Here is a 13381-nt window from a genome sequence, read left to right as displayed (position 1 = left end):
AGCCTTAAACCTCCAATTTTCATTCATTCTTTCCCTCCAAACCCATTGAATATCCAACACAACCCAACAATGGTACCTTCAGGTTCAAAGTATCGACAAAACTCTCCCCACTCACACATTCGAAGCAAAAACCCAAGAAATTCAAAGAAAATGACGCTTTCCCAAACCTCCGCAACAATCGTCGACAAAAACCCACGTGCTATTTTTGCTGAACAGAACAAACTTAAAGAAGCACTTGCTATCGAACTTGAGGTGGCCGAAAATTTATACAAATGAGATAATCCTTGGCTTGCCAATAAATCGAGTCTCGTCCAGTTTGTAATCGGTTAGAGCTCTTCTTTCCATGCTTATTGCAAAAAATTGCTATGCACGAAGAAATATCCACACAGAAGAAATGGAAAGCAACGATTTTTCTTGGAATTCTTCAAATTCGAACTTCCATCGTCACTGTATTGATTCGAATCACTGTGGAGTCAGCCAAATCATTGGGGTAATATTGGGATTCGATGGTATGAGACATCTGGTAACTTCAAAGTGTACATGTTAGTTTTGATCTAGCATAATTAATGTTGGAATTGTAACTCCATCGGTAGAGGATGTGGTGACCATTGTAAGAAAATGCTGAGTTCCAATTTGAATTTGTAGAAATTTTAAATTGGAACACAGCATTTTCACAAAAAGTGTAATCTTCAATATTTCGTCTCATAAATCGACATTTTCCGTATTATCTCATCAAGTCACGAAATTTACAAAAAAGCAATAACTTGGCATGAGATGCCAAGCTTCAGTACAATCCAAAACCACCGTAGGTTTAAGCACCTTTAAGTTTGAAGGAAGATGATTTCCCAGAGAAAAAAATGGAAGTAATTAAATTATTGTAGCTGTTGTTACCAGGTAAAATGATCACACAACTTGGTAATTTTCTGTAGAAAGCAGTTTTCTCTGGGAAAATTTTGGTGGATTCCCTCCCTTCAGTGGTAAAATGTTGATAACCTGCCAATATTGAAAAAGTCAAAATCCCAAATTATTAGAAAGAACAAAAGTGCCAAGTGCAATCTGAATGAAGTTCCTATTATTTTGAAAATATGTTTAGAAAGAAATTGTTTAAACTTAATTGTTTTGATTTATGTTTTTGCATAGACGTAAATTGCATACAATGTGCTCAAAGCCCTCTGCTAAAATCAAAATGCATAAAAACAGATACGTTTCCAAATCATGGCTAAAACCTACATAAGTCTGAATTTTTTATTCGTGTGCTAGCAAGTTTTTTGCGTGCATATATCTTTTGTTAGTTAATAAATCTCCACTCAAACAGGCCAAACAAACAAGACCTATAGTAGTTTATTCTTTCAAGAATCACATGCTCAGGTGGACATTTGTAAGATTGGGTACAGTAAGTTAGGACAGAAGAAGCATGCAGGAGAACTCCATCTGAATTCTGAAATGAGTTCATTTTCCATTATCAGTATTCAGTCCCAAGCCCGAATAAAAGATTACAAAAATGCAGTCACTCGTGATGATGGATCGCTTAAAATTTCATCAGTGATAAAATATGTTGTGAAACGAAGATTTTCCAATTTTGTAATGACAATGAAAAGATATAATAAAATGGGGCAGAAAGCAACCTTGAGATCACTGAAAGTGCTTGTAGAAGTAAAACGCACAGAAATTGGGAAAAGCTCAGAAGTGTCTACTGCAGGAATTACAAATTCCATGGATCCACTGCAAGTTAGGCCGCCAATCAAACCAAATAAGCACGCTACCAGATTGTTGTTCACATGAAACTGAATTAGCTATTTTGACAGTAAACCAACCTGCGATTTGAGTTATCAATGAGCACGATAGCCCACTCTAAAATAGACTTTCTGGAATCATACCTGCAGTGGACATCAACATGACGCTGCTGTAACCACTAATTAATTGGAATTAAGATTACGAGAACAAGTATGATACACATTTACTTTCTTTATTAACTACACAATTCCCAAGAATTTCACTTTTGTGCATCTCAAGTCTCAACAAATTTCTACCAACAACCCCCCCCCCCCCCAACTAGTATCCAGTCAGTCGCTCTATGACGTCTCATTAAAAAATGACTAGACCCACATTTCATTATAATTTATGCACATTATTCCCTCAACGAAAGATGAAGAAGTGCCAGCAATTGAAGAACATCTTACTTTGAAAAATTGACCCAAAACCATAGTGCACATGCTAAATTAAAACACAAAAAACAGTATATGAGGTGCCCGGAACTCGATGTAACTTTCCATGTCATCACACCCCCGATCAAACAAGACTGACTGTACAGAATTCAACAAATGAAACAAACCAATCTGGGAAATATCACTTTGATGACGATGTTTGTCATAAGTTTTAATAAAACACGAAAATAAACCATCACCTCCACTCCCCATCAATCTGTTGTACTCTTGGTGGATCTCGCAGAGCAGGAAGAGGAATTGAAATGACAACATTTTGTAGATCTAACATTGGTGGAACTTCATACTCCAAGTTTACATAGGTTTCGTTTCCAGAAACAGAGAGCCAGCAGTTAACTGCAATGGAAGTCTGAAAGTGAACAACTAAAAAGCCCGAAAAAAACATCTTGTGTGTGATGTTGAGCACGAGGTCTGATAGCAGCAAAACTCACTTGATAATGGTAAAAAAGACTCATCCGCACTCTGCATTCTCCACTTCAGCAGACCAACACCATCACCACCTTGACCAGTAGGGAATGGCTTATTTGGATCCTTGAGACCTAGTATATTTTCACCCGAAAACAGTTCTTTGTTGACATTGGGGTGTGTTTTAAAATGGATTCCTGGATTGCCACCAGTTTCAATCTGAATTTTTTTGAAATAACAGTAAATATTTATGAAACATACATTCCTGATACATGAACACAAAACTGAGAATCTTTCCTAAACAAAATAGCAAGAAGATCATGCGTGCACAAGGAGCAATAATGGAGAGACAAAACTAGAGACCTGGACTTGGATGAGTCCGTCGTCTTGGTTAAGTATTTGGAGTGACAGTGTACCCTGCAAATCAAAGCTTCCAATACCACCATCCTGCTTTAAAGTTACATTAAGCTTTTCTTCGACAATTAATGTAACAGGATCACTGGGTGGTGGTGCAACTGGTTTGGACTGACCAATGCATTGTCTCACATCTTCAATAATCACGTCACCTTCAGCTTTGAGAGATTCCAAAAATTGGTTGGTCCTTTGAGTTTTCCCCAGCTTCATACCAAGACCTTTTGGTGGAGCTGATGCAGATGCTGGTGGACGACCTAATTATAGTAGTTCAAAAGCAACAATCTCATCAGCTGTACTCAAATAATGTATCTCGTAACCTATCACCAAAAAAGTATTACACAACCAACACCAGGCTAAGCATGCGACAATAGAACACGAAGAACAACTTGAAATCATTTAAAACAATTATATACAGCCAATGATTATCAGTCATAGACTCATGATAATGGTTCTCATAAAAATGATGCATCTAGCTTTTTTCCAGCAAACAACATGCAGTAACTCATACTAGATGTAGATTGATTTGTTAAATTCCAACTGTTAAAAAGGAACCTTCAAAGGAAACTATAGCTACACAGTGCCTTACTGTACTGCTACAGCAACCATCATAAAGCAATATGACCAACCCATACATTCATGACAACGATTGTGATTCTTCACCATGGTGGTTTACTTCAATTATCCGTGCATTAAATTTGAAATGAAAGGAAAATAGATAATTATGGCGCACTGCCCCACAAAAGCCACCCATAAATACAAAAACCGGAGTTGATCGCAAAGATTATAAAAATTATTGTCTTCAACATATCCTCTTGCTTCATACACGCTGTGTCTCATATATCAGAAGATGAAAAGCCAAGGAAGGATGACCAACTGCATAGCTTGGAGACCCATTTTTAGTTTCTGAAACATCATAAGATGACATTGAGTTGTTCTACACTTTAATATTTCAATTCCCAGGGGAACACCCAGTAAACAAAATAACTTCATCACATGATAAAATGGACATGTGGTTTAATTTACGGGTTTATTTTATATTTCAACAAACTAAAATGAAAGCGATGTGACATCATAATAAATTCCTCGGTAACAAGAATATAGCACCATAATTTTTATGTTCACAGAGTAGAACAGAATATATATAGCAGTTTTTTAAAATTTCAAGAGATAAAGCGGAAATAAACCTTTAGAAGTAGAGGATTGGGGTTCCAAGTCTGTGCTTAATCCAAAGACTGAGCCACTCCCAAAACCACCACTATTACTAGATATGCTGGTGTCACTGCCAAAGCCAGTGTCAATTCTTCCAGAACCCATTGACTGCAAAGACATGAATCCTCCTTTATCACCCCTATTCCTCTCAATCTAAACAAAGTTAACACAGTAAATCAGTATACTGGTGATCCACAAAATGATTGATAGACGTGAGAATCATGAGTTGTTCCTCGACCAATTACCTTGATTTTGTCAATTTCACTAGCTTTACGCTTCATGACATCCTTAGTCTCGTTGATTTTGCTTTGTAATACCAGCTTATGCAATTTCTCTTCATGACTTTCCATCTCACAGTACTGTTTGACTTGTGCAACTGTAACATTTTCTCTGTGTCCCAGAGAGATGACCTCGTCAAACGCAAAAAGAATCTCAAAAGCGGTATTGCCAATGCCCTCTTCATCTAGTGTATAAGAATATTCAGGAACCTAAATGTGATTAAGGAAATGGTATCACAAAATTAAATGCACCAAGTGAAAATTGTCCCATGGAAAATACCCTTCAAAGAAAACTAAAACAATTTCAGCTGCATGCAATATAAATGGACCAGAACAGACTATTTTTACTGCTTCAATTTCTGATGGAAAGAAATAAGTATGCCTAGCCTGAAAGCACAAAGTACAATGCTAGCGAGGTTGAGCACTACTCAAAATAAAAACAATAACAGTTTCAGATTAACACTATCCATTTGCTGTTAAAAAGGATACAAGCTTTGAAAGTAGCCTCAATGTCTCCAAATCTTCAAGAATGTTGCTCTGTTTATTTGTGACAAGAAGCAAGTACAGGGACTCTATCGGCTGGTAAACATAACGAACATTTTCAGTCTCAACATATGTGTGCTGTTTTCCTGTTCCAACCAATTTGGGGAAGGCTGCAAGGTATCCCTCAATTCGTATCCGAGACATATCAACGAACTGCCTTGAAACAAGGGCTGTGGGAGATATAAAGTCGAATAGTTTAACATGGTCATCAGTATTAGAGATACAAAAAACTGTAATAGCAAACAAAATTGGATTTGAACGCAAAAAGTAACCAAAAAATACTGCATCCAATGATAAGGTAAAAAGGACAGTGGGAAACAAAGATTTATACACCTAAAATTGCTCCAAGTTAAAAATACAAAACCAAGACAAAAACAGGTCGCCACAGAAAAAAAAGAAATTCATTTTTTAATAAGAAACAATGGAAAAGAGAAATTCATTAAGCAAACAACACAGGAAATGGATAACCCTAGAACGAATTCCAAGTAGTTTCAAGTTTGTGACAAACTTACCCAATCAAATTTCCATCGAAGACATAAAATATCTAGGCCAAAGAAAAACAGACCAATAAGCAAAGCAATAAATGGTCAAGAAATACAATTGAATTTGATCAATAAACAATGACTTTTTGACAAACATCTATTTCAATATTGAAAACCAATGAAACGGTCAATTTTGACTCTAAATAACTACAGTGCCAAGCCCTTAACTCTGACATCATCATGAAACAATTTTTATCTTAACCAGGTCTTCACTAATGCAGTGACCTTCACATTAATTGATAACATGAAGAATAGATGCAATTTTTATCTTATACCAGGTCTTCACTAATGCAGTGACATTCACATCAATTGGTAACATGAAGAATAGAAGCAAATAAAATTCAATACAAGATGCAAAAAAATTCAATACAAACACCACCATATTGAAACCAAAGTCCAAAATAAGAAGTCATCCTATCATGATCTCTTCAAAGAGTCCAATTCCAAACCGAGTTGCCAGTATATCTATGGCATATGCATGCCAGGTCAGCAATTATTCTGTATAATATAAAACTAAGGTCATAATTTAGGGATTTATCAAAAAGGCCACATCCTATAAGGTGTTTCTTACTAGATTGTTTGTCGTATAAAAATAAATAATTGAAACTTTTAATAAGGAAGAAGACCCCAGATTTCTCATCAAAAATTGTCAGGAAGTTGAGATAAAGTCTGTACTTAAACCTTCACATACCGACACAAACTTTAGGATTCCAATGACCTGCCAATTCTAAATGAAAATTTAACACAATATGACAGAGATTTTTCAACCAATTTTCAATTATATCAAACTCAAACACAGTCATATTAAACTCCAAGAAAATAGACAACATCCTCAAAAACCAGAAGGTACGATGATCAATAGTAGCACCATACACATCCAAGTTACTGATAAAAGAACCAATAGCTGAACTTTGAGATCACGAGGCTTAGAAGGCTACCTTTGCCAGATTTACTAATAATGCTAGCGACAAGCACGACCTGCATCACATATAACAAAGATAATCAAAAAAATAACAAAACCAATATAATTAAATTAGCAAAAAAAAATGATGAGGACATTTACCATTTTGTTCCTTCAACTTCCACCAACAGTCACCAGATAGAAAAAGGAAATGAAGGAGCGGGTCACCTAACTACACTTGGAAAATAGAAAAGAGAAATCAATTTCACAACAATCTCAACAAGACATTTCATTCCCATTAATTTCTTCACACACCAATGCCCACTACCATAAGTGACTGCAACCAAAGACCTAGATATGAATCAGTAATGTAGAATTGATATTTCCCCAGATCGATAGAATTAGTTCGAGTGTTGATTCACGCTGCACAAATCACTTACTTCTAGATAATTGGATCCCCAAATTGAGCGAGAAACAGGCCCATACCAGGTTAAATCTTATTTAGAACAAATCAGAATTCGAATCACGCAGGGTTTAAAATATAGCGAGAAGAAATTAATATAGTACCTGTGAAATCACCGGATCAAGCGAAATCAACGGAGAGAAGTTGCTCGGCGAAATGGTTCAGAAGAATTTGTTGGGAATGTTAAGCTACATCTGATACAGATCCAACAGCCACAGTTCGTTCAAATTATAATGGTTGGTCACAAATTTTGTACAAAATCCAAAATCATGAGAGCCGTGAAAAAGTAAAAATTTATGGTAAAAAGTAAAAATCTCAAACTCTCAAAATTTACCAAACTACACACTTTATAATATTTTTCTCTCTACTCAATTGTGATTTTCTTCACAAATGAGATCTATTTATAAGAAATCTTTACAAATAATCCAAAAATAAAATACATCATTACCTACATCATCACACACTAATTTTCAATATTTACAACTCTTATTTTCAACATTCAAATATTCAACATTCAAATATTCAATACACACATTTTAAATATTATTTTCCAATACTCCCCCTTGTGATGATGATCATGATACGATGATGTCTTCATTACGTGTTTTTGTACTGCCTCGTTAAAAACCTTACTTGGAAAAACCCATTGGGATAAAAACCATAGTAAGGGAAAAAGAGTGCAGTCACGTAAACTCTCCCTGATGTTGACATGAACAATTCTTCACAAATTTCGTAGATTGCGCATCCCAATATTATATATGTGCTTTCTGAATATTGACGTAGGAAGTGCCTTTGTGAAGAGATCTGATGAGTTTTCACTTGATTGAATGTGACGAACATCAATACATCTATTCTTCTCAAGCTCCTTGGTGAATGCGAAGAACTTAGGAGGAATATATTTAGTTCTGTCGCTTTTTATGTATCCTTCTTTCATTTGAGCAACACATGCAGCATTATCTTCATATAGTATCACAGGCTTCTCATCAGATGATAATCCGCATGAAATTTGGATATGTTGGGTCATTGATTTTAACCACACACATTCACGACTTGCTTCATGTAGTGCAATAATCTCGGCATGATTTGATGAAGTTGTTACGAGCGTTTGTTTCTGAGAACGCCAAGATATTGCAGTGCCTCCACGAGTAAATACATATCCAATTTGGGAACGTGCCTTGTGTGGATCAGATAAGTATCCAGCATCAGCATAACCAATTATACTTGGATTAGCATCTTTTGAATACAAAAGTCCCAAGTCTGTCGTTCCTCGTAGATAACGGAATATATGTTTAATTCCGTTCCAGTGTCTCTTTGTTGGATATGTGCTAAATCTTGCCAACAGATTCACGGCAAAAGATATATCAGGCATTGTACAATTTGTAAGGTACATAAGGGCACCGATGACACTTAGATATGGTACTTCTGGACCAAGAATATCTTCATCATCTTCACATGGACGGAATGGATCCTTTTCTATGTTTAATGATCTAACAACCATTGGAGTACTTAAAGGATTTGCTTTATCCATATTAAAACGTTTAAGGATCTTTTCTGTATAATTTGTCTGGTGAACAAACATTCCACATTCTTTTTGTTCAATTTGTAAACCCAGACAATACTTGGTTTTTCCAAGATCCTTCATTTCAAATTCTTCCTTCAAGTATGACACAACTTCTTGAATTTCTTTATTCGTTCCAATGATGTTTAAATCATCAACATATACAGCAATAATTACGCATCCGGATGTTGTTTTCTTAATGAAAAACACAAGGGCATATTGAATTATTTACATATCCCTTTTTCATCAAGTGATCACTTAGTCGATTATACCACATTCGACCTGATTGCTTTAACCCATATAATGATCTTTGTAATTTCACAGAATAACATTCCCTGGGTTTTGAACTTTGTGCTTCAGACATCTTAGATCCTTCAGGGATTTTCATATATATATTACTATCAAGTGATCCATATAAGTAAGCTGTAACAACATCCATAAGACGCATTTCTAAATTTTCAGATACCGCCAAGCTAATCAAATACCGAAACGTAATTGCATCCATCACAGGAGAATACGTTTCTTCATAATCAATTCCAGGCCTTTGAGAAAAACCTTGTGCAACAAGTCGAGCTTTATATCTTACTATTTCATTTTTCTCATTTCGCTTTCGAATAAAAACCCATTTGTATCCAACAGGTTTTACACCTTCAGGTGTAAGGACTATAGGTCCAAAAATATTACGTTTATTTAGCGAATTTAATTCAACCTGGATGGCATCTTTCCATTTTATCCAATCCTGCCAATTTTTACATTCACCAAAAGATTTTGGTTCATGATCTTCGTTATCATTTATGATGTCGATTGCCACATTATAAGAAAATATATCATCAATTTCATCTATATCTTTTCGGTTCCATATTTTTCCAGTATTAATATAATTGATAGAGATTTCATGATTCTCGTCAGTTTGTGGTTCTGACAGAACATTTTCATCATCATGCGTTTCTTCAGGAACACCATTCTCTATTTTGTGATCATCATGTGTTTCTTCAGAAACGTCATTCTTTATTTTGTGATCATCGTGTTTCTCTATGAATTTTCTTTTTCGAGGATTTTTATCCTTGGAACCGACTGGCCTTCCACGCTTCAGGCGTTTAATGACATCATGAGTATCTTCCATTTGTTTCTTTGGAATTTCAATTCGAGCAGGGGCATTTGCAGCATGTATATATGATTTAGTTACCCCTTTTGTGTCAGCAAATGCATCTGGTATTTGATTTGCTATTCTTTGCAAGTGTACAATTTGTTGTACATCCTTTTCACATTGTTTTGTTCTTGGATCCAGATGTAACAATGATGATACATACCATGTAATTTCTTTTTCGGTATGTTTCTGTTCTCCCCCTAACATTGGGAAGATTTTCTCATTAAAATGACAATCAGCAAAACGTGCTGTGAACACGTCGCCTGTCTGAGGTTCAAGATATCGAATGATTGATGGACTATCATAACCGATATAAATTCCAACCTTTCTTTGAGGTCCCATTTTCTTTCGTTGTGGTGGTGCAATAGGCACATACACCATACATCCAAAAATTCTCAGATGAGAAATGTCTGGTTCTTTACCAAATGCAAGCTGCAATGGGGAGTATTTATGATATGCACTTGGTCTGATGCGAATTAATGAAGCAGCGTGTAAAATTGCATGTCCCCATATAGAAATAGGGAGCTTTGTTTTCATAATCATTGGTCTAGCAATCATTTGCAGACGTTTAATCAATGATTCAGCCAATCCATTCTGTGTATGTACATGAGCAACAGGATGCTCAACAATGATTCCCATAGACATACAATAATCATTGAAAGTTTGGGAAGTAAATTCACCAGCATTATCAAGTCTAATTTTCTTGATTGTATAATCGGGAAATTGATTCCTCAATTTTATTATTTGAGCAAGTAATCTTGCAAATGCAACATTTCGAGTTGATAATAAACATACATGTGACCATCTGCTGGAGGCATCAATCAATACCATAAAGTATCTGAATGGTCCACATGGTGGATGGATTGGTCCACAAATATCACCCTGAATACGTTCAAGAAACATTGGTGATTCAGTTTGGATTTTGACTGGTGATGGTCTTATAATAAGTTTTCCAAGAGAACATGTTTTACATTGAAACCTATTATTCTGAAAGATCTTCTGGTCTTTCAGTGGATGACCATGTGTATTTTCTATAATTCTTCGCATCATTGTTGAACCAGGATGTCCCAAATCGATCATGCCAATTGGTTAATATCGAAGAATTATCAACTACCATGTTTGATTCAATGAGACATATATGTGTATAATGCAATCCAGTAGGGAGCATTGGTAGTTTTTCAATCACATATTTCTTTCCTGATTTATATGTGATAAGACACATATATTTCTCATTCCCTTCATTCATTGTTTGAGTATCATACCCATGGGAATATATATCATTAAAACTCAACAAATTTCTTTTCGATTGTGGTGAATATAAAGCATCATTGATCAAAAATTTTGTACCATTAGGTAACAAAAATTGTGCTTTACCACATCCTTTAATCAAGTCTACAGGACCTGATATTGTATTCACCGTTGTTTTTGTTGGTTTTAGTTCCAAGAAATATCTTTTATCTCGGAGGATAGTGTGCGTTGTACCACTATCGGGTATGCAAACTTCAGCTTTGCTTATAGCATTTTCCATATTTGAACTTCAAAAAAATATGCAATGAAATAAATTACTTGCAATATATATTTAAATATAACACAAATCATAATTATACAATAAAACATTATTCTATGAATACATGAAAAATAGATTATTGTACATTTATATTCTACCATTATATTGTTCATTTTCAGAGAAATCGTTGAGAAAATCTGCAGCATCAATATTGTTCATTTCTATCCCACCAACATATTGATCATTTCCAGAGAAATCATTCATAAAATCACCAGCATCAAAATGAGTTGAATCACTCAAACGGTCACTGCGTTCAGTGAAGTTGGTCTCCTTTTCTTTCCCCTTTAATGATTCTTTATAAAGTTTACAAAGGTGCTCAGGGGCTCGACAAACTTTGGACCAATGTCCTGGAGTACCACATCTGTAACAAGAACTTTCATATCTTTTTGAGTGCTTCTCATTAACACTTGTATTCTCATGATGCCTTTTCCGTGGATGGTTTGTGACGTTCTTTTGAGATGAGTTATAAAAATAACTATCTCGATTATTTTCAAAACCACGGCCTTGACCACGACCACGGCCAATTCCACGTCCACGTCCACGTCCACGACCTCGACCTCGACCAAAACCTTGTCTTTGAATTTGATTTTGGTTTCCAGGTTTAAATTCATTTTTACTTACAGCATTTACTTCTGGAAATGCTGTTGATCCAGTGGGTCGGGACTGATGATTTCTCATTAATAGCTCGTTGTTTTTTTCCGCCACAAGAAGACAGGCGATGAGTTCAGAATATCTCGCGAATCCACGTACTCTATATTGTTGTTGTAGAGTAATATTTGATGCATGAAACGTAGAAAATGTTTTTTCAAGCATCTCAGATTCTGTGACCTCATGTCCACAAAATTTTAATTGCGAGATTATTCTATACATCGCCGAATTGTAATCACTGACTTTTTTAAAGTCTTGGAATCTCAATGTATTCCATTCATCCCGGGCGGTCGGAAGTATAACTTCTCTTATATGTTTGAATCTTTCTTTTAATCCCTTCCACAAAGCCATGTGATTTTTTTCAGTCAGATATTCACATTTCAATCCATCGTCGAGATGTCGACGCAAAAATATCATGGCTCTTGCCTTTTCTTGTGACGTGCATATGCCATTTTCTTTAATGGTCTCGCTTAGACCCAATGACTCAAGATGCATTTCTACATCTAGAGTTCATGGCATATAATTCTTTCCCGTGATGTCGAGCGCAACAAATTCGAGCTTTGTTAAATTTGACATGGTGGTACTAAAAAAAATTACGATGCATTTTATTAGTTAATAATTATTGCAATACAAAGTAACGGATAAACAACAAGTACAAGTATTTGTAAAAATAAAGAAAACGCACGAAGAGGATATTCTCCGATAAATACAAGACTCGTGAGTATGACAACCAAAATAATTAAAAATATCCTTGAGAAAGCCATCTTCTTTTTTCTTCGAAAAATTTGATGATGAATAATTTTTAGAGAAGAAGAGAAAGTTGAAGTGATGAAATGTGTTTGTGAGATCATATTTATAGGGCAAAAACTAGCCGTTTTTTACCATTTATGACCGTTGGGGTACAAAAAAAATAAAGGTATGTATTTGTATAATTTTATGGTAATAATATGATATATATAATATTAGACATGTTTAAATAATTATGTATAGCATATCATAATATTATAATGAGTGTCATAATTTATTTTGTTTAAAAACCTTATAGGCTTTTATACTTGTCGTATCCCTTACCGGGAGTGTGGGATGTCGACTTAACATCCTCCCAGGATTTATAACAAGTTTATGAAAAATTTATTTTTATTATTTCTAATAATAACATTATATTGTATATTAAATAAATACACAATAAATAAATAACAGTAAAATAAATATAATTATTTTTGTTACCTTTTTCTTCTGTTTGGAGCTTGGAAAAGTATGTAGGACTTTTAGAGTTTCGTGCTGATAACGTGTTGTGAAAAAGTAAAAATTTATGGTAAAAAGTAAAAATCTCAAACTCTCAAAATTTACCAAACTACACACTTTATAATATTTTTCTCTCTACTCAATTGTGATTTTCTTCACAAATGAGAGATCTATTTATAGGAAATCTTTACAAATAATCCAAAAATAAAATACATCATTACCTACATCATCACACACTA

The 13381-nt window shown here is 34.8% G+C and overlaps 1 protein-coding gene and 1 long non-coding RNA gene across 10 annotated transcripts; one reads left to right on the top strand and one right to left on the bottom strand.

The window, feature by feature from the left end:
• Positions 1 to 3: 3 nt before the first annotated feature.
• Positions 4 to 7248, bottom strand: LOC142505349 (coatomer subunit delta-2-like). Of its 9 annotated transcripts, XM_075618308.1 has the most exons (14): positions 7082 to 7248; positions 6843 to 6956; positions 6677 to 6746; positions 6552 to 6591; positions 5584 to 5615; positions 5018 to 5241; positions 4496 to 4738; positions 4226 to 4403; positions 2991 to 3295; positions 2654 to 2846; positions 2405 to 2558; positions 1815 to 1877; positions 1626 to 1722; positions 684 to 993 (listed from the first exon to the last, which is right to left on the bottom strand). In XM_075618308.1, the coding sequence occupies exons 6-14, from the start codon at positions 5213 to 5215 to the stop codon at positions 904 to 906; spliced, it is 1521 nt and encodes a 506-aa protein (XP_075474423.1). In that variant the 5' UTR covers positions 5216 to 5241; positions 5584 to 5615; positions 6552 to 6591; positions 6677 to 6746; positions 6843 to 6956; positions 7082 to 7248; the 3' UTR covers positions 684 to 903. The 9 variants fall into 9 exon arrangements, with proteins under 9 accessions (XP_075474418.1, XP_075474417.1, XP_075474423.1 ...); XM_075618303.1 differs by lacking the exons at positions 5584 to 5615; positions 6843 to 6956 and adding an exon at positions 4 to 465 and having other exon boundaries at positions 892 to 993; XM_075618302.1 differs by lacking the exons at positions 5584 to 5615; positions 6843 to 6956 and adding an exon at positions 6 to 447 and having other exon boundaries at positions 892 to 993.
• On the top strand, positions 1886 to 2385 carry LOC142505351 (uncharacterized). Its single transcript, XR_012804409.1, has 2 exons — positions 1886 to 2001; positions 2068 to 2385. It is a non-coding gene; the product is annotated as an uncharacterized LOC142505351 (long non-coding RNA).
• Positions 7249 to 13381: the final 6133 nt, after the last annotated feature.

Source organism: Primulina tabacum, chromosome 10 (genome assembly GCF_025594145.1).
Source record: "Primulina tabacum isolate GXHZ01 chromosome 10, ASM2559414v2, whole genome shotgun sequence".
NCBI classification, from domain to species: Eukaryota; Viridiplantae; Streptophyta; class Magnoliopsida; order Lamiales; family Gesneriaceae; genus Primulina; species Primulina tabacum.
The sequence above is the reverse complement of the archived record's forward strand: the minus strand, read 5'-3'. Positions and strand labels throughout refer to the sequence as shown.